At 43.3% G+C, this 26,690-nt stretch overlaps 1 protein-coding gene across 1 annotated transcript in view; it reads left to right on the top strand.

The window, feature by feature from the left end:
• The window catches only part of TRPM6 (transient receptor potential cation channel subfamily M member 6), a 1,083,502-nt gene that overhangs the window by 336,445 nt on the left and 720,367 nt on the right, over nt 1-26,690 (top strand). The window contains exon 4 of the mRNA XM_069229129.1: nt 13-193. Within this exon, the coding sequence (XP_069085230.1) occupies nt 13-193 (181 nt within the window). The remainder of the gene's footprint in view (nt 1-12; nt 194-26,690) is intronic.

Raw genomic sequence — 26,690 nt, 5'->3', positions numbered from 1 at the left:
CTGTCTTTCCAGATGCTGCTGTGGTCGTCTCATAGGGGATCACCTAGCATTAGATAATAGTTGGCAAGTTTACACATGTACACAGGACAGAGAGGATGAAGAATGGTTTGTAGAGAAGCACACACAAACAAGTCCTACTGATGCTTTTGGCACCATCAACTTCCAAGATGGAGACCACACATACCATGCCAAGGTATGATACATATTAACTGTTATGAATATTTTTCCAGATTTGTAGGCAGGTTACGGAAATGTTTTAAATAAAGAATAACCTGGGCTTGATTCACAAAATGTCTTGCGTAAAGTTAGAATGGTATTTCTCCTTTTAAAGAAACTTTCCAAAAATGTGTTGATTCATATAGTATTCCTCTGAGCCTCCTGGAAATCCATATCAGTCTCACTTTCCCAAGAATACTCAGTTGAGTAATTACTTTTCCATATGGACATATAATCAGATATACATTTCGGCAAGCATAAATGTGACTCAAAATGTATTTCTCTATGAGGAAAATATTTCTCCACTGCAGAAGCCTGGTTCGCAAAACCCCAACAATTTTCTAGATGTTCTCCTCTTTACTATCTTGGGAAGACATTTACTGCTACAGTTGATCATGAAAATATGTAAGATTTTTCATGGTGAAAAACTACTAGAAAATATTTGTCGAAAAACCACAAACTTGTATGTGTGTGGTTGTTCACCAGACCTTGATTTTCGACCGTAAAGAGCATGTCAGACTTTCAAATTCAAAAACAATTGAACAAGAAAAATGTTTTTATCAGAATATCGACTGCCAAGATAGTGACAAGTAAATATAGGTAAATATAGGTTTGCTGCACTTCACTCCACATACATATTGTCAAAGTACATGTGTGTGGAGCTAGGTATAGCAAACCTATACCTACCTATACAGACTTACCTTCTCAGCATTTTGGTAGTTGATATTCTGGTCACAATATTTTTGTAGTTCACTATTTAAAACTCAGCATATAGATGGAACACTGACCCCACAGAAGAACACAAACAAATCCTTCCTTTAACAGATCTGCTGCCATAGAAATTCCACCATACTTGCCAAGTTTTTATTTGAGCACATCTCACTCACTACGCACTTTCACCATCACAGTAACTCAGTATGCTGAGACACAATTTCTTGTTTTAAAATAGCAAATATCCACCGCTCTCACCTATGTGTGTGTTTTAGTTTACCCCCTCCCCGGCCCTGCTAACGTCTGTGGCTAGCACACAGTACAATTTATCTCCCCTTGCCATTACTCAAATGTTCTGGTGGTACCTGCACCAGATCTTATAACTGATCTCTTGACTCACCGTTGGCATTACTGAAATAGCTACCTGTGCAACTAACCAAACAGGTCATAATGCATTTCACTAGTTAAGGTACAAGTTTAGGGTCCTGGGACAATGTGCATAGGGGAAGGGTAAACACCCCTGAATGTCATACGATTAAGTGGGAATATGGCCATCTGTCATTCTGTCCCCAACTTTCATCGGGTCTTCCTGAATCTTAGCATCTTGCTGTGTGGCAGCCTGAAGGTCAGTCAGGATGGTGTAACAGTTAGTGGCTATGGGATATTTGCACAACTCTACACTTTCTGCCTGGGCCTATGAAAGGAGCGATTGCATCCAGGCAGCCAATGTTGTAGGCTTGGGTGATTTCTACCACCGAGTAATGCAATCCCAGGTCAAGGAAATGAGAGGTAACACTGCATTTCTTGTCTCTGTGGTAGAGACCAAGGAGGCATATTTCCCAATTTTGCCCTGCAGGGAGTCCTCTGCAAGTGGATAATTGAAGCGTAACATCTCGCCAGTAGTGATGAAGAGATGAGCAGGCCCATGGCATGTGGAGCAGGTCTGCGTCGACCAGGTGACAGTGAGGGCAAGCAGGGACTGTGTGGTGGAAATATCAGTTTATTTTGGTAGGTGCGAGGTAGGCCCTGTGTATAATTTAAAACTGGATGAATTGAAAGCTACAGTAGCATGAAATATGAGCTAGGCTTTCAAATAAGGCTGCCAATTTCCTGTCCGTACAGGGGCGAGCCAAGGCACTGTGGTGCAGTGTGAATTCACAGTAACTCTGCAAACCAGTGTATTGTGTCGACCCGGCCCCATCACATGAAGGTCATATATTGTGAGGTGTGTTCGATGCTCTTGGGCCATATTGACTTATTTGTTTCTTAATGTTGTAAGCAGTGAGTTGTATAAAAGGAATCAGCCAGGGGGAAAGCCCTCGTCCTCCATCAATGACTCATACAGGATGAAGGTACCATCCTAGTAAAGATCCCCCAAAGGGTGGAGACCGGCTGCATGCCAAACAGTTAGTTTCGCTGATGATGTGAGGTTTCGATCCCTAGGTGTACCAAGTAAGGCCATTGCCAGTGCATAAGGAATTGACAACCATGTAAGGTAAATGCACTAGCAGTAGCAACAATAGGCCACTCCCAGTAGCAGAGAAGCAGGTGTTTTTGCTCTGGGGCATGGATGGACAAATTGAAGGGTAGTGAGTAAATTCCATGCGGGTAACGTTGTGGCAGTATTGGCCAGTTGTAAACCTGCTAACTATTTAGCCATCCATTTAAGTTGGGAGGCAAGGTAGTACTAGGTTTTGTACAGTAAGCCCGCCCTGGCCTTGGGGAAGGTAAAGTTTTGCAAGCGCTTCCCTGCATCAAGATTTGTTCCAAATAAATTACCTCATGACCCTCTCAAGGGAGCGAAAGAATGGGGTTAGGATATAAAGAGGTAGGTTAGCAAAATAATAGAGAAGATGGGGAAGAACAACAATTTTCAGGAGGGATATGCGTTTCCCTCCCAATAGTGAAAGTGTTTGTCAAAAGGTAATCTGAGATCTTAGGGACAGTGCAGGTAAGGTTGCAGTCAAATAGGTCCGCTGGTGAGTGATACACCTGGACACCCAGGTACTGGAATGTATTGTTCTGCTAAGGTAAAGATACACCATTTAGGGGAAAGTCTGGGTTGGCAGCTCAGGTGTAAAGGGAAACAGGCAAGATTTAGCCCAGTTAACCTTAAGCCAGAAAGGGTAGCAACGCGATTGAGGAACAGAGCAATCATGTTAGAAATCATGTACACGTCTTTGAGATATAGAAGCAGGTCGTCGGCAGAAAGGGAGAAAGAGTGGGTTCCATCACCTAAGGGAATGCCCCAGGCCATGCCCTGTTCCCAAATAGCAATCGCAGTTGCTCTATTGGTAGGGAGAAGAGTAGTGGGGATAGCAGGTAACCTTGACAGATGCCTCTGTCTATACAGACCAGTTCTGAAATAAGAGAGTCTGATTTGACCCTGACTTGTAGTTGGGTGTATAGCAGTTTAACCAAACAGAGAAAACGACTTCCAATACCGTAACGTGGCAGTGTTTCAAACAAGAAGGCCCACTCCAGGGAGTGAAAGACCGTCTCCAGGTCCAGTACCAGACATCCAGCTCGAGGCCAATGCTGTGGAGAGTACTTCAGGACACTAAAGAAATGCTGTAGGTTCAGAGAGGTGCTACAGGTGGGAAAAACACATTCTGGTCCTGGTGGACCAGTGCAAGAACAGGATTTTGGCCAGTACTTTGTAGTCTGTATTAAGTGAAGCTATGTGCCTGTACAAGCCCAGTATGGTGGGATCTCTATTTGACTTGAGGAGGGAATTAAATAGCTCCTCATGCTGGGAGGCAGGAGGCTGAGAGCTTCCTTGTACAGTGTTTGTAGGTGAGGGGCAAGGAATGGGGCATAGGTTTTGTAGAATTCAGCATTCAGGCTGTCTGGACCCGGGCTTCTACCTGAGTCATGGTCGCAGATTGCTTCTTGTATTTCAAACAGTATGATGGGATCATCTAGTTCTGCCCATTGGTCTAGCATGATACAGGGCAATGACACCGTAGAGAGGCAGGAACCAAGGTCACTGTGGTCCGTGTTGGAAACCGATTGATAAAGCAATGTATAGTGGTGTGTCGCACATTGTGTTTATCAGGTATAATGTAGAGCAAAGCACATTGTCAGCAGAGCGCAGCGCCATGATAGGGTGTCTCTGTTGATCTTGGTGTATAAGGCATGCCAGTAACCATCCAGATCTGTTGGCCTGGGCATGTGTGCAAGCTGAATGGGCAGCACAGTTAAGACAATTCAGTCTATCTAATAATTAAGCATGTTTGTACAGTGCAGCCACTAGTTGGGCAGAGTTTGTTGGGTTATGCACCACCTGGGTTTCACAATCTCGAAGTGTACATTCGATTTGAGAGCTGTCACTATCAAGTTGTCTGCATATGTTCCAGTTTGTGCCTGGGCAATGGCCTCTAACGGTCACATTAAACACATCCCACTCGATCAGTCTGGTAGAGGCTGTGTTGTTGTTTTGTTCAAATAGTCTGCAAGGGCAGTGCCAAGAGAGGCGCAGAAGGAAGGATCCTCCAACGTCAATGTCTGTAAGCTCTAAGTGGGGAAGGAAGGGGGTCTGTGTCCCATGCGAGTTGTAAGTAGGGTTGTGGTCAGAGTGGGTGCAGCCTAAATAATCAGTGTGTGTGTTGCAGAGGGGAGTAACTTGACTGTTCTGACCAGTCGGTCTATCAAGACATGTAAATAGTGTGGTGAAGCGGAAAAGGAATACACTGTTGTGTTCACATTGCATAAGCGCCAAATGTCAACCTGCTGCCAGTGCTAAAGCCAGTTGTATTGTGCCTGGGCACTGGAAGTCGCAGCTGTGCGAGGCAGTGGAGGGAAGAAACGATTAAGATCAGTGTTGAGGATACAATCGAAATGTCTCCCTATGAGCCATGGGACCCAGCTCCAGCAGGACAACGTCTCAAACAGCCTGCGAAGGAATAAGACCTATTCCTTGTTAGGGGCGTATACAGAGCCTATGAGGATGTGACGGATGTCTACTCAGCACTTCACAAACATGTAGCTGCCCTCTGTGTCTACAACAACGTCGTCTGTTACGAAGGGGACCCCTGTTTTGACCAATATCAGTACACCCTAGGCATAGGAGGAGAAACTGGTGGCAAATACTTGGCTGCACCATCGCTTCTGGAGCGTGGCTCCTTCTGTGAGTACTAAATGTGTTCCTAGCGGCAGCACTATGTGGGTGGAGCAATGTTTGAAATATGAGTAGACAGCATAGCAGCGCAAGGAGGCGTGCATTCCCCTCGCACATTCCAGGTGATAATATTAGTGTGGGTCATGTGTGTGATGGAACAGGGTGCAGCTGGGATGAAGGCCAGCTCATGAACAGTGTTAATTTTATGTCGCCATGAGCACATGGTCAGGTTTCATATAACAACAGCATATAGCCAAGAAGAAAACCAAAAAAGAATAATAATGAATACCATCAAAGTGACAACATGTACCCGCCTAAACTGCCGAACTATGTGAGTTAATATTGGAAATACAACGAGGAAGAGGGACCAAGGAGGGAAGCACTGCAACTGAATAAAGGGGATCTTCATACAATAAGGGTGGGCATGCATTGCCTTGAATAAACGATCTACCACCAGTCAGAGTACCGCAGTGGGATACCAATTAACTCCATTGCATTAGCAGTACATAACAAGGAAATACAAAGTCATGTTGACCTCATGCCAGCTGCAAAGGAAGAGAGGTTAGAAAAAACAGGCAAATCAACATTAAGTATCAGCTGTTGCCAGTATAACTGGTTAGCCACAGAAGATCCCACAGAGTGCATGGGAGATAACATCATCAGCTGTCTGTGGTGTTACATCAGGGGGGACAGCTGAGTCCATCCAAGGACAAGTAGCCAAAGAGCCTTCATCGCTGAGGAGATTGGTAGAATTGTCATCGGGTTCTGAGCTCTGTGTAGCTTCACAAATTGTGACTGCTGTCTGTAGAGCCCAGTGCCTCTCCTGTATTACTTGCTCCAGGTCGGGCACAGCTTTGGGTTGTGGGGAGCAGCTTCTGTGGCATTGGTGTCTGCAACGGTGGCTAACAGCTGGGTCGCGGGGCAGTTCATCCCCGGTGTAGACTGGCTTGAATTCGCCAGTCCAGTTGATCCCAGCCAGTCCCTGGCATCCACTTGGGAATCAAAAAAGTATGTTGCCCACTCTGCAACAACGCACAAATGTGCAGGGAATAGTAGTGAATAGTGTAAGTTTAGGTCACGGAGGTGGTGCTTGACAGCCAGAAAGGAGTTTTTCTGCTGCTGCACCTCCACAGTGTAGTCCAGGGAGACCATGATATGGGCATTATTGTTAGAAGTTGAGTCTCTAGTTGGCAGAGGTAAACACCCTTGTCGAAGTAGGGACCACAACCCTAGTCAGGGTAAGTCACAACACAATCCAAATTCTCCTGTGCTCACCCTCTGGTAGCTTGGCAGAGAGCAAGCAGGGTTAACTTAGAAGGTAATGTGTAAAGTATTTGTGCAATAACTCATACAGTAACACAGTGAAAACACCACAAAATGTACTAGACACCAGTTTAGAAAAATAGATAATATTTATCTGAATAAAATAGGATCGAAATGACAAAAACCAATGGCAATAAGTTGAGGTATCACTTTTTAAAGGTTAAAAGGAGTCTCAATCCTTAGGAATTATTGGTTATATCCTTTTAACACACAGCACCTGGGATTTGTCAAAAATAATGATGCACGGGAGCCACAGAGAAGGAGTTGCATTGAAGAATAAGGGGCTGCATCGGAGTTTCCAACACGCACCGACGATGCATTGTTTCTTTCCATGCTGCAAGGTGATACGTCAATTTCCAGGAGCACAATCCTTGAGTTCCTCACTGCAATGCAGTGATATTTTGATGCCCAGGGACGATGCATAGAAAATCTTTGATGTGCTGATAGAAGGAGGAAGTGCTGTGTTGATGTGGTAGGTGTTGCATTGATTTCCTGACGCAAGGGGATTTTGTTCTCTGGGGTGAAGTCTTTGTGGCTCTGAGACTTCAAAACAGGAGGCATACTCAATCCAAGCACTTGGAAAGCACTTGTGGGGAAGGCAGAGTCCTTCCAGCGGAGTCAGAGGCCTGCAGGCAACAGGCAACAGGGCAACAAGCAGGGCAGCAGTCCTTTCCAGCAAAACAGTCCAGATTAGTCCTTTGGGTAGCCAGGCAGTTCCTCTGACAAAGTCCAGCTGTAGATCCAGAAGTGTCTGATTTGGTGGGGTCAGAGACCCAGTATATATACCAAAAAGGGCTTTGGAAGTAGAGGAAACTTCAAAGAGTTTTTTTAAGTGAACAAGTTCCCCTTTAAACCCAGTCCTGTCTGCCAGGATCCCTATGGGGGATTATCAGTCCTTTGTGTGAGGGCAGGCCACTGGCCTTTCAAGTGTAAGAGAGAGCCCCTCCACCCTTCCTGCTCAGGAAGACCCATTAAGTATGCAGATGACTGCAGATGTGACTGAATGCCCTGTGTTTATGTCTGTCTGGGTGGAATGCACAAGGGAAGCCTTCAACCAGCACAGACCAGACGTGGATTGGAGACAGGTTGTAAAGCGCAGATGGCAGTAAGTGCAGAGAAATGCCTACTTTCTAAAAGTGTAATTTCTAAAATATTAATACTAAATCCAACTTCACCAGTAAGCAGGATGTTTACCATTCTGGCCATTCTAAACATGACAGGGCTACTCCTTTCAGATCAGAATCTACCACTTAAAAGTATATGAGGACAGTTCTAATGCTACTCTATGAGAGGAGCAGGCTTCACAGTTGTTGAAAACGAGTTTGCACGTTTTTCACTACCAGGACAAGTAAAACACATAAGTACATGTCCTGCCTTTTACTTACGTAGCACCCTGCACTATGGGTTACCTAGGGCCTACCTTAGGGGTAACTTATATGAAGAAAAAGGGGAGTTTAAGGCTTGGCAAGTAGTTTTACATGCCAAGTGGAAGTGACAGTGAAACTGCACACACAGGCCTTGCAATGGCAGGCCTGAGACATGGTTAAGGGGCTATTTATGTGGATGGCACAATTAGTTCTGCAGGCCCACTAGTAGCATTTAATTTACAGGCCCTGGGCACATGTAGTGCACTTTGCTAGGGATTTACAGATAAATTAAATATTCCAATTGGGTAGGCACCAATGTTACCATGTTTAGGGGAGTGAGCACATGCACCTTAGCACTGGGTAGCGTCTTCCCCCACCTTTGGCAGCTGCTGCGGCATGTAAGAGGAAGAAATGGCTCCATCAGATCCAGATAGGGAAGGGAGAGGAAGTAGCAGAGTCTTGTTCGCCTATGGCAGGCAAATTGCAAGATACACGGCGGCTAAACAGGGTTGCACATTGAAGCCTCTTTAAAGATCGTCCGCCATTTTGGCCAACAAAGCATTTATCTTAGTTAATTATCCTTGCCTAGAGTACATTGGCAGCTTTTTGGTCAAAGAGCAATAACAGCTTTATTTTGACAAAGGAGGACATAAAATTAAGATCTGCTAATGCTATTATTCTTCTCTTTTGGTGGGGGGGGCATGGTGGGAGCTTAGTGATTGCAGTGGACTGCAGGTCTCAGTAATTCTATACATACATATTCTGTTGTAGTTGCACCTTGAAATGAAACCCGCTCAGCCACACTTTCACAACTAAGCAAGTTATGTGACCCAATAACAACCCACTCTTCTTTCTCTGTGAGGTTGTCTGTCATTCTTTTGGTAGCTCAAGGAAGGAAGCCAGCTATGGCTTCTACTTTTCAAGCACTCTCCTTTCCAGGCATTGGGATATTGATTCGTAGTAGGTGTACCAGTGTACCGGGGAAGCACTCATTTTGTGACTAGCCATTTTTCTCCTGAGAATCAGAAAAGAAATAGCAATTTGATCAGATGCAGTGCTGTGTTGCTTAGGAACAATGTTTCCTTCCTAATGTTGCATAGATGAACGTTTCTACTATTGTGTGTAAAGTAGTTCATAGAGAATTTATGGCGAGTTTAAAAGGTTCTGCTTGTAAAATCTTGTTTTCTAAAACCCAGTTGCTGTTTTACAATTCCTTTTCAATACAGTCCTGACTTCTTTCTGTCAATAAATGTCTGCCGTAGACGATGATGCTGGTTGAACAACAGCATCTGGTCAAAAGGTTATGTTACATACCAGAACTTCTACCAACATAAATACTAACCTAAATGTTTTACCTTTATTAATGTGTGTTATGAATATATATTTCAATTATTGTTCCTTTCTCTAGTGGCAAAAAATAAGTAGTTAATTAATTGTGAAAAAAATGTAATAAATGTTAAAATTTACTTATTAAAAGCTAAATAATGTACTGCAAGTTATTTGCAGGTCAGAAGATGTGCTCTGGCATACTTATGCTTGAATGTAGACAGTAGAGAACACCACTGTGGGTGGGCTACTTAAAAGATGTCCAGCAAAGCTGTAAAAATATCAGTTACTCTGATGTCACTACCTCTGCACACCATTGTGGGCTTGGGTAATGTTAGAGGTTTGGTATGATCCATTGAGCCCCAATATTCGGGTCAGTAGTAGCTTGACTCACTTCCTGTGCAGTCACATCCCATGCATTGTATTGTAGCATGTGGGTTAATTGAAGAGTGTGCTTTAATCCAAAAGAACCTGAATGGTAAGGTCAGTTGCCTATATCACTTTCTGTGCAGTAATTTTCTCTGCTGTCTCCTTCTGTCATGTCACTCCCTCTGAATTGCAGACTGATGTTCCTGGAGAATGTTTGAATGTGATTTAAACCCTGGTGCATGCATGATAAGGTGAGATCCGTCCTATAAATTCACTTTCTCTAAAATCACTCAAGACGGTTCAGTGTTTTAAATGAGTGTTACTGACTTTTGTCGTGACTAGTAGATTACAAGAGTGTTTGGGTCCCAGCAAAGCGAAATCAGCCTTCTATTCTTCCAATCTTGCTAGCTTGAGCCAATTTATTTAAGTAGTAGTAGGTTATTGCCTACGGTCCTTAGTGATGGCAAAAATAATATAAAAATCTAAGGGCCTTATTAAGAGTTTAGCGGATGAGTTACTCCATCACAAACATGATGTTTGTGTAGATGTCCTGTGTAGAGGATATCTGTCACACTTGTAATAGAGCAATCCATCCGCAAACTCTAAATCAGGCCCTAAAGTATTTGTATTATGAGTTGTTTATTTCACGTTTGTATGCACGTCCTCTAATGTCACTTACAGTCGTATAGCATCCTACGCATTGCATGGTGGTGCTAGGGCAAATGGTGTAACTCGACCTGGGTAGTGTCTTTAAGAGCTTACAACGTCTATGTTGTAAATTTTATGTCATTTTCTTCCAATCATTTCACTTCTGGTGGTGAACTCAGGAAGTTCAATGGTGTAAAACTCTCAGGACAGAGTTCATAGGGGCAGGTTGTACCTAACAAAAGTTTCACATTATGCAAATTCTGCCCACCTAAAAGTTCATCCCGCTCATCTAGTGAGATTTTAGTGCCTTTTTTACATTTGTGAGCTGACAATCGTTTGTCGTGTTGCAGTGATGATATCTGGAATTAAAATGGATCCTCAGTAGATCAATATACTTTGTGTATTAAGTGAATCATTTGGAAATAGTTCATGTCATCCAGTACTTAATTTGTAAAAATATAAATGCCAGGGCTCCCGTCAGGAGGCCACTGCTGCTTGCATCACACATTGCCCATGACATGCTGCCAATAAAAATAACAACACAATTCTGACTATTCCAAACCCCCAAAGCTATAAGAATGGCTTAGGTGGCAGGTAATAGTCATTTTTAATGTATGTTGAATTACTAATGATCTGTTGTTGTGTTAATCTCTAAATTAGCCAGATAGTACCACCTTGTGGCAGATTGTCAGAAACACCGGTGTTAATAATTAAGTGCCGGTGCCAAGCACCTGAAAGCACCAGCTCTTACTAAGCACTGGTCATGCCTACCTTTCTCACTAGGAGACATGTTGTCTTCCATTGGTGTATTGCCTCTAACCCTCTTACTTTATAATGGCTATTGTCTCAGACTGTGTTTGATTTATTATCCTAGAATTTAGGTTGCTTCTTCCACTGCTACTTGGGCAGGAGGTCACTCTTTCAGTGATAGCAGCAAGTTTATTAGAGAGATGAAAGATCATCATTTTATCTTGTCATGTAATAAAGACTCTTTCATTCGCTTAACCAGTTTGCTTTTCCTCCTATTATGATACAAAGGTCATAGAAGAATTATATACTTCAGACATCCTCAAGGTTTACTTGGCAGATACATTTGTTGTTGGTGACATTACCCTACTTTTTTTATTCTCCGCTGCATCAAGCAGATTGGTTCTAGCACACAAATCTAGTCCTCAATCTTCTTGAAATTTCATAGACTCCATATAAGAACTGGGCTAGCCATCATACTAAAACTTTGCTGTCAATAGGATTTATTTGAGTTTTTCCAAGGCTCAGTGTGTGTTTTTGAACCATGGTTGGGCCATGTTTGTTCTAATTGTCTTGACTAGGGTGTCTCTGCACAGTGTGTCTTCCATTGATGCATTCAAATTTTCCAGTACTCTGAAGACTTCAGTCTCTCTTAAGAGTTCCTGCATTGCCTTTGATGGGCTGTGATTGGTTAATTTTTCTTTCATGCATCGATCCACAAAGTTAACTGAAGTTTGTTGCTCTTTTTATCACACATATTACTGTGCCAAAGCACACCCTGTCTCCAATGCATCTATAAACGGCCTTGGCTATTAAGGTAGCAGAGTGCATGTTCTCGGGTGCAGGGAGAATTTGCATTTAGGTTTCCTTTCACCTTTCCCTCTTAATTTCCTATTTCTCTATTGGGTGACCATCACTCTTGATTTGAGTTGCAATCAATTGATTTTCTGTACAATAGTTCTCAACTGCTTTCAGTAGAGGTCTTATTGCCTTTGGAGTTCTGGCTAATAACATGGAGACATCTTTGTACATCGGTACTAGAACTGTTTCTTAATGATTCTTGACAAGTCCTCTCTTACATTACACAAGTCCTGGTAAATTTCAGGTATTTACAGGTGTTTAATTGCCTGAACCAGTAGGCATTCTTCCTCTACACTTCTGTTGCATTTACATCACTGTTGAGTTCATCTTCCAATCCAAATCTAATTGCACTGTGTTTTTTGTATACAGTTTCATGATTTTTGATCTCATCAATTAATCCATTCTTACAATTGGTGGTATTTGATGCTGTGCTCTAGATGATGAAGACCAAATATAGTGGTGCCCTCAGGTTTTCTACCGGATGAAACAGTGCCAGGATTTGGTCAACAGTAGATCGGTCTTTTCTAAATCCACCCTGAAGGGAAGTCAGTATGTTTTCCGTTTCCATCCAATCTTGTAAATAAAACAAGATGCATTAGTGTATATTTTTAAATTGATAGCCAGCAGACAGATTAGGAGCTTGGATGGCATTTGTCTCATTTTCTATGATTAGTACAGTTAAACGTGTATGACATATGGTTGGTAGTAATTTGGATTATGATGATTGCTTTGAATATTGTCCCCTGAATAGGAATAGCATTCTTGCTCTACACTTCTGTTGCATTCACATCACTGTTCAGTTCATTTTCCAATCTGAATCTAATTTGAACCGTGTCTTTTGGTATACAGTTTCATGATTTTTGATCTCATCAATTAATCCATTCTTACAATTGGTGGTATTTGATGCTGTGCTCTAGATGATGAAGACCAAATATAGTGTCACCCTCAGGTTTTCTACCAGATGAAACAGTGCCAGGATTTGGTCAACAGTAGACTGGTCCTTTCTCAATCCACCTTGTAGGGAAGTCAGCATGTTTTCTGTTTCCATCCAGTCTTATAAATAAAACAGGGTGCATTGGTGTATATTTTTAAATTGATAACCAGCAGACTGATTAGGAGCTTGTATTGCATTTGTCTCATTTACTATAGATTAGTACAATTAAACTTTTATGACTTATGGTTGGTAGTAATTTGGATTATGGTGATTGCTTTGAATATTGTCCCCAGAATAGGAGCCCACCATTCTGCTATCATTAACGTTTGGTGGAGTCATAAAAGGGTTGGGACTTTGGCATTAGTCAATTTGTCTATGCTGTTTAGATGTAAAGATTGGTACAGTTTCAGTGGCGTGGCCTAGGTGTCATGGGACTTGCTGCAGACAAGGCCCCTTGCCCTCTTTTTCCCCAGGGAGGTTTTCAAATGGAGATGTCTTTGGGATACATTAGACCTCTCAAGCACTTATATCCTGGTGACACTACACTTTTAGCACTGCTGATAGATGCTATCCTTCTTAGGGGGGTTATATGTGACTTCATAGAAAAACAATTTCATGGTATAACATTGGTAATAATCCATTGCATCTAAACTGTTTAATGAAACTTTTCAGAAAGAATAGCATTTACCTTTCCATAGAAACCACTTCATAGAATATCTTTCTGGTCGAAATTGGCCTTTGAATGCCTTTTTAAGTGTAAATGCAATGGTTGCAGGTCTTACTTTCAGAAACAGTTTTGTCTGAGATATTTATTGCTGACCCTTCAGAACTCTTAGACACTATCAATCCTTGCCCCTTAAACCCCTCACCACACCTAAACTACACTAGTTCCTGAAGCCTAAAAGCCTTTTCTGCCCTAAAATTCCAACATACCTGAGCCATAAAATCTCTCACTACCTCTAACTCCTCCCATTCGTGAACCCTAAAAACCCCTTTCTATGCCTAAACCCCACCCATCCCATACCCCTTAAAACACCTCAGCACACCCAAACTTCACCCATCCCTGAACCTTAAAAAATCTTCCCCAGCCTTGAACACCAGCCATCCATTGCCCATAAGAACTCCTCATCACCCTAAACTACTCATCCCTGAATCATAATAACCCCTTTCTATATCTAAACACCTCCCATCTCTGAATCCTAAAAAAACCCTAACCACCCTAAACTCCACCCCATTCCGAACTCTAAAATCTCTTCAAAACCCCAGTCGCTACCCATAATTGAACCTTAAAAACTTTCACCAGCCCTAGACTCCGTTCAGCCATGAACCCTAAAACTCCTCAAAACCCTTACACTCCACCTGTCTCTGAGACCTAGAAAAACCTCACACACCTCCACACCATTATCTGCAAACCTTAAAAACACCTCACCACCTTTACATTTTACCCATCTGTGAACCTTAAAAACTCCTTTGAGTGCCCAAAATCCAGTTATTGCTGACCCCTAGAAAAGTCCTTATCATCCAAAACAACATCCATCCCTCAACACAAAAACCCAACAGTAGTCCACCCAAGTTTAATGTAAGTTTGGAATAATCCTTAAAATTATCTTCCCCTTAAAAAGTTTCCTTTCATTTTTTATTTTTGTGTATTTCCTTAAAATTGTCTTACCTTAAAAATGGTTTTCCATGATTTGTTTTCCTCCAGTGCTGTTTTTCATTTTTCATTTTCATGAATTCACACACATCAGCTTATGGGTATCCAAGATCATCATTGTATGTGTTTTTCTAACTATCGTCCTTCTCCACTTGACTCTCCTTTTATCCACTTCCTTTCTCCTCCCTTCCTCCTACGTCTGTTGCTCTCCTCCTCTTCTGTGTATTTCTCATTCTTATCTCCTTTAAGCCTTCTCTCTCTGAGACCCTTATTGTTTCCATTTTCTTCCTCTTGCTATGCCCCTTTTGCTCTTACATATCATCTTTCTTTTACATCATTGTCCCCATTTTTCTCTTCCTCTCCTTTCTATCTTTCACCCTTTCCCTTTCTTTCATCCTGTTGCTCTCTGTTCTCGTTAATCCTCTACCACGCACAACAACCACCCTCCTCAAACAGTAAACACAGACATGTTCCAGAGCTAGGGGCCTCAAAAATAACTGCGGATGGTGTCAGGCAGATAGGGCTACTGCACCAGCTACACCACTGTCAGCTACATCTCTGTACCAGTCTTCTGCATGTAACCTTCTGTCTCCATCAGGGATGTGGAATTCCTATCGCCCGACACTCAGGACATGTTATTTGGGGTCAAGGGCAACACGTTTTCATGTTTGTTTTGCCCTTGGGACAATCCCCTCCAGATCAAACCCTTTGGCTGCCAATTTAGTGTGAAGGGAACAGTCTGTAGTTGAGCTAATATGTGTGTCCAAAGGTTAATGCTGTTCAAACTTGTATTTATGTTTTATTAATGAAAAGCCTTCATTATTAGGGTGAGCATTGTAAATAGACGTTTTAAGGTCACACTGCACTACTGACAGAGGTTCCAGTAAACAGTTTGAATAGTTTAACAATAAGAGTATAATGCTCCCAAAATGGTCTCTGATTAGATGCACATGTTTGCAGGAGCTTGCAAGCAAAAGTGATAGTTCTTTGCTTTCAGAATAAAATGTTCAAAATAAAATGTTCAGAAAAAAATGCTAGTAGGTGAAAAAACAATTTGCTGCTATAAAATTTTAGGTGCTATTTCTTTGAAGTGTTATTTAGTAAAACGTGTTGATGCACACTAGTATTTCCCAAAAATATTCCTAATGGAAAATCAGTGTAACCATTTTTAACAAGATTATGGAAAGTATGAAAATAAACAAGCACTCGCAAAGCCAACCGATCCAAAATTGTTTGTGAGTCTTTTGGTTTCGCCAATGCGTGTCTTGTTTTAACATGTCTTTTGTAACACTTTATTGTTGTGGGAGCTGCCAGGCCCTCACCATTGTAACAAACACTAGCAAAAAAAATAAAGCTTTGATCTCAAAAAGAACACATTGCAACCAGTGGTGTAAGAAAGGCCATGCAGCCCCCCTCCAGGGGCCCCCTCAGCACAGCACCTGCCCTGAGTGAGTCTGGAAGTGGAGCATCTCCAGTTTTGTTACCACTGATTGCCACAGTAATTCCTGACACTGAACAAAACTACTTTGTGTGCCAATATGCTCCTTGTGGAAGAGAAGAAAGCAATCAATCACAGTATAGTCAGCCGATAGATAGAGGGAAATAAAAGTTTAATAAAAACCTAGACCTAATTATGGACCCAGTACTTAAACAAAGTCACAAAAGTGCACCCATGGTATATCTCTTTGAATTAGTGGCTTTCATAAATTCACAAGTACTTACAGAAGTAGACCAGGAAATCATACTCCCAGAAAATATTTCTGAACTGTATTTTAGCACGAGCAAATATGCATCAGTAGATTTGCTCATGTGAAAATCTGTCAAACTTTTACAAGCTCATGCAAGTTAGTAGGGGCCTGATGTAGGTAGGAAAAAAATAGCGAGTCGGAAATTGCGATTCAATGTGAATCGCAATTTCCGACTCGAAAAATGGGATCCAAGAAAAAAGAGCGACACCAATTTGCGACTCACAAATGATGTCGCACCGCATTTTGCGAGTTCGCTTCTAGCGAGGTCGCTTTTTGCGACCTCGCTAAAAGCGAGCTCACAATTTGCGAGTCGGGTGTCGCAAATTGCGACTGGCCCGCAAATTGCCTGCCGGTACAGCATAACAGTTGGGAAATACACTTCCTGGCTCTTGCTGATGACATCAGAACCAGGAAGTCATCAAATACACCTGGGAGGAGGGAGGACCACACCCTTTCCAAACTGCAGTGTAACACCCAGGAGAGAGAACCTGCTGCTACTAAGGAGGACACAGGCAGTGCTGGGAGAAGAAGGAAACTTAAGTTTTCTGATAAAGAACTGGAGGTGCTAACTAAGGAATGCTGCCAGCACCATGACAAACTGTTTCACAAGGCAGCCCTGAGTGTCCCAGACACAGAGAAAAGGAAGATCTGGCTGCAAATCCAGGACCGGATTAATGCCATAGGGGTGAGCCACCACACCCTGGAGGAAATAAAAAAAAGGTGGTATGACCTGCACTCCAGGACAAAGGAGAGGGTGGCAGAGCGGCTCAGAGAAATGAGGGGCACCGGAGGAGACCCATCCACTGTCCCACCACCCATAGCCATGGAAGCAATGGTGGAGCAGACCCTGGAGCCTGAGGCCGTTTCTGGAATGAGAGAATTGGACAGTTCTGCGCCAGGGACAACCAAAAGTGAGTACCATGAGCAATGCATTCACACCTACAAATGCAGTATCCACACTCTCCCAGTACACAGCAGCAGGCACAACCAGATTAGCTCCATTCCAGTCTAGCAACCACTAGAATGGTGCATTATGGGCAATGTAGTACAGTAGTCAGCATATAGGCAAATGTTTATTAGGAGGCATACAACAGATGTGAGAAACTGACAGTGTATTCCCTATGTCCCACAGGTCTCCCACACGACACCCCCAGCAGCGACAATATCCAGGGAGGAGACAACAGGCAAAAGACAGTGCAGGAGGCTGCAGCAGAAATTCCTGGGCCCAGCAGGACACCACCACAGTCCCCTCAGGAACAAGAGCAGGAAATGGGGGAAGCTCACACGACCCCTGGCCCCAGCCCCACAGCAAGTCGTCCAGAGCCAGCAGCATGACAAAGGCGCAGACACAGACGCCGAGTTCTGGCGGTGCCCCAGGAGGAGATAGGGGAGGCAGCAATGTCAGGAGTAGAGGCATCCCTCCTTAACGGTCAGCGCCTGCAAACAAGACAATTGCGGTCAATATCAAGTGCTTTGCACAGAATGGAGAACAACATGACCCATGGCCTGGCTGAAGTGAACTCGCAGTTCACTAGACTTAATGATAATGTGGGCGATCTCACCCAGGCCATCCGCCAACTAGTGACGGAACTGGTGGCAGACAGACGCAGCGCAAGGCGCAGGGAGCGCCACCTAGTGGTACACTTTGACCGCATGGCAGCGTCAATTGGGCGTCTTGCTACAAACACTACTGGCCTGTCTAGACGGACCGTGAGTCTACAGGTAGAAGTTGGCCACTTTGCTGGGGATGTGGCACGTGGACTTGGCCGCATCAGCCATGCAGTGGACTTGTTGGATGCCAGGCAGGTGGCAAATGGGCACACGAGAGACCCCTCAGGACAGTGAGGAGGGGTCAACGTTTGGACATGTACAGCCCCTTACGGACAGCACTTTTCTTTCAACATTTAGTTCACAAATAAAAAGGTTTTGTTTGTTCCACTACACAACTGGGCTCTGTTTGTGTGACATCAGTGAGTGTGTTGACAGTTGCCACGTACCTGCCAAAGTATTTGGTTGCAATGTGGTCCCGTCTCTGTCTGCCTTGATTTGCAATGCTTCTATCCCCAGGCTGGCGATGTGGTAGCTCTTGCTCCTCATCCTCAGAATCTGTGTCTTCAGGGGTGAGATGTAGCCCACGTCTGGTGGCAATGTTGTGTAGGATTGCGCATGCACCAACGATCTTGAATGCTGTTACTGGGGCATACTGGAGCGCACCTCCACTTTTGTGGAGGCATCTGAATCTTGCCTTTAACAGTCCAAAGGTCCTCTCGATGACAGTTCTGGTCCGCCAATTGGCACTGTTATAACGCCTCTCATTCTCATTGCCAGGTGTTAGGTACGGGGTAAGTATCAATGGTCTTAGCGCATATGCACTGTCACCTGTTTGGCAAAAATAAGCAATGTTAGCAGGGCACGGATGGTTTCTACAGTGACCTGTATGTATGGCTTCAGAGTGTAGTCAGCAATACCTAATAGATATCCGTCTCCAAACTCCCTACGTTCTAGGCGTTGGTGTATCCCACTGTGCCTGAATATGTATGAGTCATGTGTACTCCCTGGAAATTTGGCTACAATGTCAGTGATGACATTATGGGCGTCACATACCACCTGGATGTTTAGTGAGTGGGTACATTTCCTATTGCGGAACACTTATTACAGATTTGCAGGAGGGCAGATTTGTATATGTGTCCCGTCCACACACACTATTACATGGGGGAAGTTGGCAATTCTGTAGAAGTCCAACTTGGTGCTGTTAATTTCTGCCTCATTCTTGGGTAGGTATATGTATCTGGACATGTGTGTGTGAGTATGGCATCTAGGAAACATCGGAAGAATCGTGAGAGTGCACTTTGGGATACCCCACCTGCCACTGCAATAACCCTTAGCTACCCGAGGCCAAAAGGTGCAGTGAGCATAGCACTTGCACATGTGTGGGGATGGCGCTGCCGCGCATTGTCTGTCGTTGAAGCTGCGGATTGAGTAGTTCAATTAATTCTAATATTGCTGCACTGCTCAGTCTATATTTGTCATAAATCTCCTTCTCAGTTTGTTGGAAAAGTGTCTGCCTGGTTCGGTATATTCTCTCCTGTCTCTGGCTCCTCCTCCTCCTTTGCTGGGCGGCGTGGACTCTCCTCCTCCCTGCTATCACATACAGTTCAGCCATTTTGAGTAGCCCAGATGCCTTCTGGGTCTCCTTTTATACTTTGGTTCTGGTTACCACCTGCTCTGACTTGTGGTAATTTGGGTGTGCAAAATGGGCTTTTTGCGACTAGTCGCAATTTGCGAGTGGCTTTTTCATATGGTTTGCGACTCGCAAATTGCGGCTTCCTCTTTGCGGGTCGCACAATGAGGTTGCTATTTTTGCGAGTCGGTAATGGCTCGCAACGCAATTTGCACTTCGGAAATTGGATTTTTGCATCCCATTTCGGATTTTGCGAAGTCGCAAATTGCGAATCGGGCCATTTGCGACTCGCAAAACTTTGCTACGTCTGGCCCTTGGTCTGCAAACTCAAAGACATTCCAGCCCTGGAACTTTTGCTTACTGCTTACTTCAACCCAGTAAGTAGATTTGCGAAAAGGTGGCAAAATAAGAAAATTGCTATAGTAGGGATTGAAATTGCAAGTATTCAATCCCTATTATAGTAATAGCCCTGGCATAATCAGAAAGGCTAATATCAGAGCTCTTTCATAATGAGATTGTGTTCATAATTTGTCGCCTCACTTCATGGCATCAAAGGGACAAGTGGATTTTTTTACAGGACAAGTAGCTTTAAGAAGCAACCTCTACCATGGACAAGTAGATATTTTATTAAATTCCACACCCCTGTCCATTTGTAATAACAATTAACCACTGGTCCTGCAGCGCCTGTCAAGGCATGGTGTGATTATCGTTGAGGATGTATTAGTGATATTCACACCAGGTTACTGGCATGTTTTTGTTGTTGCTACCTTGTTCATTTTTAGTACCTTTTGCAATCATGTGCCAATATCTTCAGTTTGCAATCATGTGCCAATATCTTCGGCTACCTTTGTTACTGGCTGTCTCTGTAAATACTGTCTACTTTCTGTGATGAAGTTCGTCTTCATTTTAATCAAGTGTCTGTAATGAGCCCTCAAGTCGGCTGTTCCTTGTCTGGTGTAGTCAGCTTCCAATTTGTAGCTTTTATCTGGTTTCTGATTGTCTAGTTTTGGGCCTTTTGCTTTTCACAGTGTAGTGCCCTGTATACCTATTCATACCTTTTTAGCATGTAATATGTTTTAAGGACAGTAGAGCTCATACCTATTCCAGTTGGGTTGGTTCTTTTATCCACTCTTGGAGTCTATCTCTGATTCCATGTGCCTATCTCAGGTGACAGGTGAACTTGAACATCCAATCCAGATGTAAATCTTCTTTCCCTGAGGCAAGCTTCATCCTCCGTTGGATAGTCAAGAAAAAGAAAATGGCTTTTTACACAGACATTTCTTTGAATTTATCAATGTTTCTAGTCTTTTTATAGTTGTTCACAGTATAAACAGAGACCATTCTTATTGTTGTGGCATGTTGGAAGTATACCTTCAGTTCTGGAAAATGTATTGTGTTGTGATAATGTAATTATGGCCATTGTCTTTAATAGCGCTTGACTCTTTCTGCTCATCTTCAGGGAAGCAGTGTTGTAGAATGCTCTCCCTTTATGGTGGGATGACTTACCCCTCCTGCCCAGGCCCCAGTCTTAGCATTCAGGTCTTCAAAGATAGTTTAGTGGTTTGCTGTTGTTCATTGTTTCTAGTAATCTCTCAAGTTCCCCTAGGTTGTTTTTGATGTGAAACCGTTTGATGGTGATAATCACTTACCATGCTTCCCTTTTGCCCTGACAGTAACTCTACAGCCACACACAAGAATTTATTTTGGGTAATCGGTGCAAGTTGATTTTCTTGAAGCCCACCAGATGCTCTCCTTTGTGGGTTATTGTGATTTATGTGGATGATTCATAACTAGGGCGATCCACTATATTTTGGACATTGCTTCATAGAAGATCCATTCCTTATATTCTTTGTGAGTTACTTATAAGTCTGCATCTCCCATTTCTTTTCTCTTACTTATGCTACCTTTCAAGAAAATATGACTGTTTATTTGAGTTACCTTGCATTCATCAATTTATTTTTCAAAATCTTTTTGCTTGCCTTGTTTGAAGGTATTGCACTTTCCATTGTGTTGTATAATTGTAATTCATGATTGCTTTCCCCATTGTTTCTGCAATACTATACATTTTTGTATTGAGTTTTTGTGTAAACTTTTTTACAGGTTACCCCCACCATGTAAATGTCGTATTTGGCCTTGCTAATGCCCTGAAATAGTTGTTTTGGGGAGGCTTTAACCACCTTTTTGGTTGTTGTTTTCAGAATTTTCCTCTGAGAGAATTTGCATGATATATTGTGTTCAATTCGAGATTGTTTGCTTATTTTGGCCAGTTTTGAAGTGTTTTGTTCTTTAAATGCTTCATGGTGTGGCATACCATATTTTGACCTCGTCATTGTATTTCGAAATTCTTTCTGATTGGCTGTTTAGCCTTTTTGAATCCCTGGCCTTTCTTTCCTTGGTATTATATATATCTGATCATTTTGTTTTCTTTTGTGCAATAGTTTGCTGCTGAAATTGCAATTTTTATTTTACTGCTTTTATCCCATTTCCAATACTTACATTTCCGTATGTACTGAATCAAGGATGATTTGCCACAACTATTAATTAGGTGCCTGTTAGTATAAAAGATTCTCTCTTTCTGAGATTTCTTTAAACTACTCCATTTTAACTAGGCCACTCATTCAGAATGCTCCTTTGCCCGTGCCATCCATAAGACAGTAAATAGCCTAATTGACGGATGTGTATTCAGAATATACTGACATAAGGTTTGTTAGATCTTCCAGTGTGTGACAATAAGCTATAAAGAGTATGGGTAATTATGTTTCTTTCTTGGACAATGGTGTCTTCTAAATTGTAGCCTTATCCTTTTTTGCCTGCTACAGTAGGTGTTGTACACAGTAGACCTTTTTGTTGTTGTTCTCCTCTCCCTGTTCCTATACATCCCCATATATCAATAATAGTTTATTGGGGCCTTGGTAGTCAGCCCACTTACATTTCTTACTTTTGTATTTAGATTTCCTTCTTCGACCACAGTGCTCCACTGTTCTGGTATTGATGAAGCTTCGCCTGTTTAATTTAATTCTATGTCAGGACTCAAGATGCAGTATGCTTGCTTTCTTTCTTTTATTAGCTTCCACCACCTTCAATTTAAACAAAACAAAACTTCCTTTCCCAAAGTCCACATTAACCGCTTTCCCCCCTTGCCGCGGGACCACACCTTGGCACTCCAATTGCAGTGATACATCAGCCTCAGGACGATGCTTTTCTGCAGGATTGATCAAGGGAACAGGTATATGCATTTCCCTTTTTTTGCGATGATCATGCGATTGTTGGCCCAAGTCCACCAGCAAGTGGCTCTGGTAGTCCTGAGCACTCCTTAGTGGAGGTCGCAAGTTTGGATTCCAGTTCTTCTGGAACTTTCTTGGGATTCTCCAATCCTTCTACCCCTCATTCCAGATCTCCTTCAGGATCTCCTGGACAACAATCACCCATTAGTACTCCAGGGCCAAATGCCCCTTTTGGCCTGGCAGATTTCAGGCAATGTTGGAGAGTCCCAGGCCTTTTACTCAAGGCTGATAGAATGCTGGCATTGGCCTGGGCAGAGTCCACCAACAAGCATTATAGATCAACATGGTTTAGATGGGCATGTTGGTGTGTTCAAAACAACCATGATCCTTTGGGGTGCGAGATGGTCCCCTATTGATTTTTTGTTGCCTCTTTGGCTTCACAGGGTTTGGTGTATAGAAAGATCAACTCGTACAGATGTGCCATATCCGCTGGACATTTGACTTTGGGTAGTTCCCCGGTTGGGGAACATCCACTGGCATGTAAGTTGATGAGAGGAATTAATTTGGCTCTTCCTCCTGAACACAAATACTTGGTCCTTTGGGATGTCAATAAGGTTCTTAACTTTTCCGCTCTTAGCAGAGGAGTGAGATCCTGTCACACAAAGAACTGTCAGCTGAACTGGCCATGCTGTTGTGTCTGGTGTCTTGTTGTCGGGTGATGGACATCCGCGCCTGGACCTCACAGGCCAGATATTTACATGGGAAGGGGTTACCTTTCATATCTCCAGATGCACAAAGACGAATTCTAGAGTGCTCTGCTGTCTAGCTTTTGATAAATTCCTGAAACTGTGTGTGGTGCGATGCCTCAAGGCCTATGAGGCCATGAAGTATGAGTTCCGCCCCCCCCCAGGGGAGCGGCAACTCTTTATTTTCATCAGGAAACTTTATAAGGCAGTCACCTCCACCACCATTGCTAAACAGATTTTCTAGGTTATGCAAGAGGCAGGCATCGATGCCTCGTCTTTTGGCACACACTCCTTCAGAGGTGCAATAGCTGCCAAGGCTTTTCGTCTGGGAGCTCACCTGGAAGATATCATTACTGCAGTAAATTGATCTTCAGATTCCATGTTTAAAAAGTTTATTTTAAACTAGTACTTGACATGGTTTTTCTTGTGGTGGATAAGCTTTGAACAAGCATAATTCTTTCCTCCTGTTCTGCCATAGAATGAAGAATGTAAAAGTAGACATGAGGTAAAGTTTCATTTTTATCAAGGACACAGAGGCGAGGATTATTCCCACCCAAGACTTCAGAGAGGCCTAGGTGTCCCCATTCCGAAATATTGATCTCCATATGGATAAGGTGAAGGATGAACGTAAGGTCTAACTAGCTTATATTTGATGTTAACTGTTGATGTTTTGCTGTTATGAAGTTCGTTTTTCATTGTGACAATTGATACTTACCAAGACTTTTTGTTAAGGAATTTTCTCTTGAACTGACAATTATTTGCTTAGTTGTTCCTGAAAGGGGAGGACCCAGTGTTATGGTTTTTCTCTTTGATTTATTCTTAGCCACCAAAGGGACTAAAGGAGAATGAGAGAGGAAAGAAAGGACACTCCTGTCGTACTCAAGAAAGAGGATGTGACGTTCCGGAGATGACAGTTTACAGTGAACTCTGAGTTCTTATTGGATATTTGATTCTGTAGTTCTTTCCGTAGAGATCATGGGAAATGGAGCTTTGTTTTGTTTAAGTTAAAGCTGCTGGAAGCTAATAAAATAAAGATAGTGAGCATAATCCTCGCCTCCCTATCCTTAATAGATTTGAAACTTTCCTTCATGTCTACTAGGACATTTTTCATACCTATTTTCCAGATAATTGAGCTATGATAGATTTCATCTCAGTCAATTCCTTGGAAAGTTTTTTTTACCTTTGTTCCATTCCTTTTATTAATGCCTTGCATTTTTTATCAGGAGAGGCAGGCCAACCAGGGCTACTATTATTAAGTTTACTAGTGTATTTTTTGTAAATCATAAATAGCATTGTTGCTCATCCATTTTTCTCACATTTTTATTTTGTTAACAGAATTCCCTGAATTGAGAAGCTGGAATTGAGATATGGAAAAAAAGGCAATAATGCAAGGTTTTCTGTATTTTGAGTTTGATTTAATCTTTTACAGAAAGCTGTATGGGTAGCCATCACTCCTGTAACTGGTAGCTGTCGTCTAAATCAGTTTGTGGGACAAGCACTGCACCATTTGAGGCAATGCTATTTGCTGTCTGTGTTGTCTTTAAAGTCAGAGCGGTTTTCACGGACCTGTGTTGCCCATACGCAGGCTGTATCTGATTGCATATTTTCCCCTCACATACTATCCTCTCCTTCTGACCTTGATATCTTGATGGGGAATTTTAGTGGGAACCTCAGAGTGACTCAAATGAGGGCCTTTTCTTGCTGTCTCTAGCAACTTGCACTAACATTGTTGTGCTCTTTCCAGTAGCTCATCAAAAGTTATAAGTCAAAAGACATAATATGTTGCATAGTCTGGAACTTATTATGTCTAATATCTGTTTTTACACTCTTGATTGTAAACGTTTTGGGTTGTAAGCCCAAGTGGTTTCACAAGAAGCTTCCTGTGCATCCTTGGTCTCTGTCTTTTTGAGTAGGAATTTCTATGGGTATTCCCATCTTGATGATTTTTTTAATCCCCTAGTCTGTGTGACCATGGCGATGTTTAGCAAGTTTCTGGGCTCTGGCAGCTTCCTTCATGCTTTCAAAAGGCCATTCTTATGGCTAACCTATGATTACCTTTGTCTGTCATACTCCTCCTCAGTCTTGCCTTGGCCTGTCTGATCTAGTCGAAACTAATTGCTAGGGGAAATTGTAGACTTTTCCAAGATTAATGCTGATCAGCAATGGATTATGCTGGTCTGTGCTATTCTCCTCCCCATCACCCTTCCACTTGCTGGCTAGCCAGCATCTACTGGTATTTCCACTGTTGATGGGCCATTGCATTGAATGGAATCAACTTGTTAATGGGTGCTTTTTCCTTGCTATGCATTTCTGCACTATGGTCCATCCTGAAACATATAGAGCAATCTGAAGAGTAACTGCATTGGTACCTTCTGATTCCTTTGTACCTGCCACCCTCAATCACTCCGAGCCTCTGGTCTTCTGTACAAGACGTTTATATGATGTTTGCTGATTTTTTAGGCTAGGGATTCAGCTGTATAGGTTTTTTGCCTGAGACTTTATTAATCAATAAATTATAGGCCAATCAGTGGCAGCCTAGTAATAGAAAGTCATGCAAAGAGCAGGGAGAGACAGAATGCATAAAGGGAATGTAAGATAAAAGGATCCCAGCGAAAGAAGTAATGAATGAATGACAGATACGCTATAAGCATGCTGAAGATGAAGGCTGCAAACAGTGTGGACCGCAAGCTGCACTGCATCCCTGCCCATGCCTGTGTGACAAAGCTGAGTATAAGCGCTTAGCAGTCTCTTTCACTCAGCAGTCTGTTCAGCCCGCCCCTGCATGATTTGCAAAGGTAGGGCCATACCATGATGGCTCAGCTATTTCAAAGCAAAGCAGAACGCCGATTTTCATGAGCCTGCAGAACACTGAGGGGGTCATTCTAACTTCGGCGGGCGGCGGAGGCCGCCCGCCAAAGTTCCCCCACCAAAATACTGCTCCGCGGTCGAAAGACCGCTGAGGGTATTTTGGGATTTGCCCTGGGCTGGCGGGCGGCCGCCAAAAGGCCGCCCGCCAGCCCAGGGCAAATCAACCTTCCCACGAGGACGCCGGCTCAGAATTGAGCCGGCGTAGTGGGAAGGTGCGATGGGTGCAGTGGCACCCGTCGCGTATTTCAGTGTCTGCATAGCAGACACTGAAATACTTTGTGGGGCCCTCTTACGGGGGCCCCTGCAGTGCCCATGCCATTGGCATGGGCACTGCAGGGGCCCCCAGGGGCCCGCGGCACCCCCTACCGCCATCCTGTTCCAGGATGGCGGTAGGGGGTGTCAGAATCCCCATGGCGGCGGAGCGCGCTCCGCCGCCATGGAGGATTCTGCAGGGCAGCGGGAAACCGGCGGGAGACCGCCGGTTTCCCGCATCTGACCGTGGCCGAACCGCCGTGGTCAGAATGCCCTGCGGGGCACCGCCGGTCTGTTGGCGGTGCTCCCGCCAACCCTGGCCCCGGCGGTCTCTGACCGCCGGCGTCAGAATGACCCCCTGAGTCTATTTAAATCCATATTTTCTGAGTTAGACT

This window comes from Pleurodeles waltl, chromosome 1_1 (genome assembly GCF_031143425.1).
Source record: "Pleurodeles waltl isolate 20211129_DDA chromosome 1_1, aPleWal1.hap1.20221129, whole genome shotgun sequence".
NCBI classification, from domain to species: Eukaryota; Metazoa; Chordata; class Amphibia; order Caudata; family Salamandridae; genus Pleurodeles; species Pleurodeles waltl.
The sequence above is the reverse complement of the archived record's forward strand: the minus strand, read 5'-3'. Positions and strand labels throughout refer to the sequence as shown.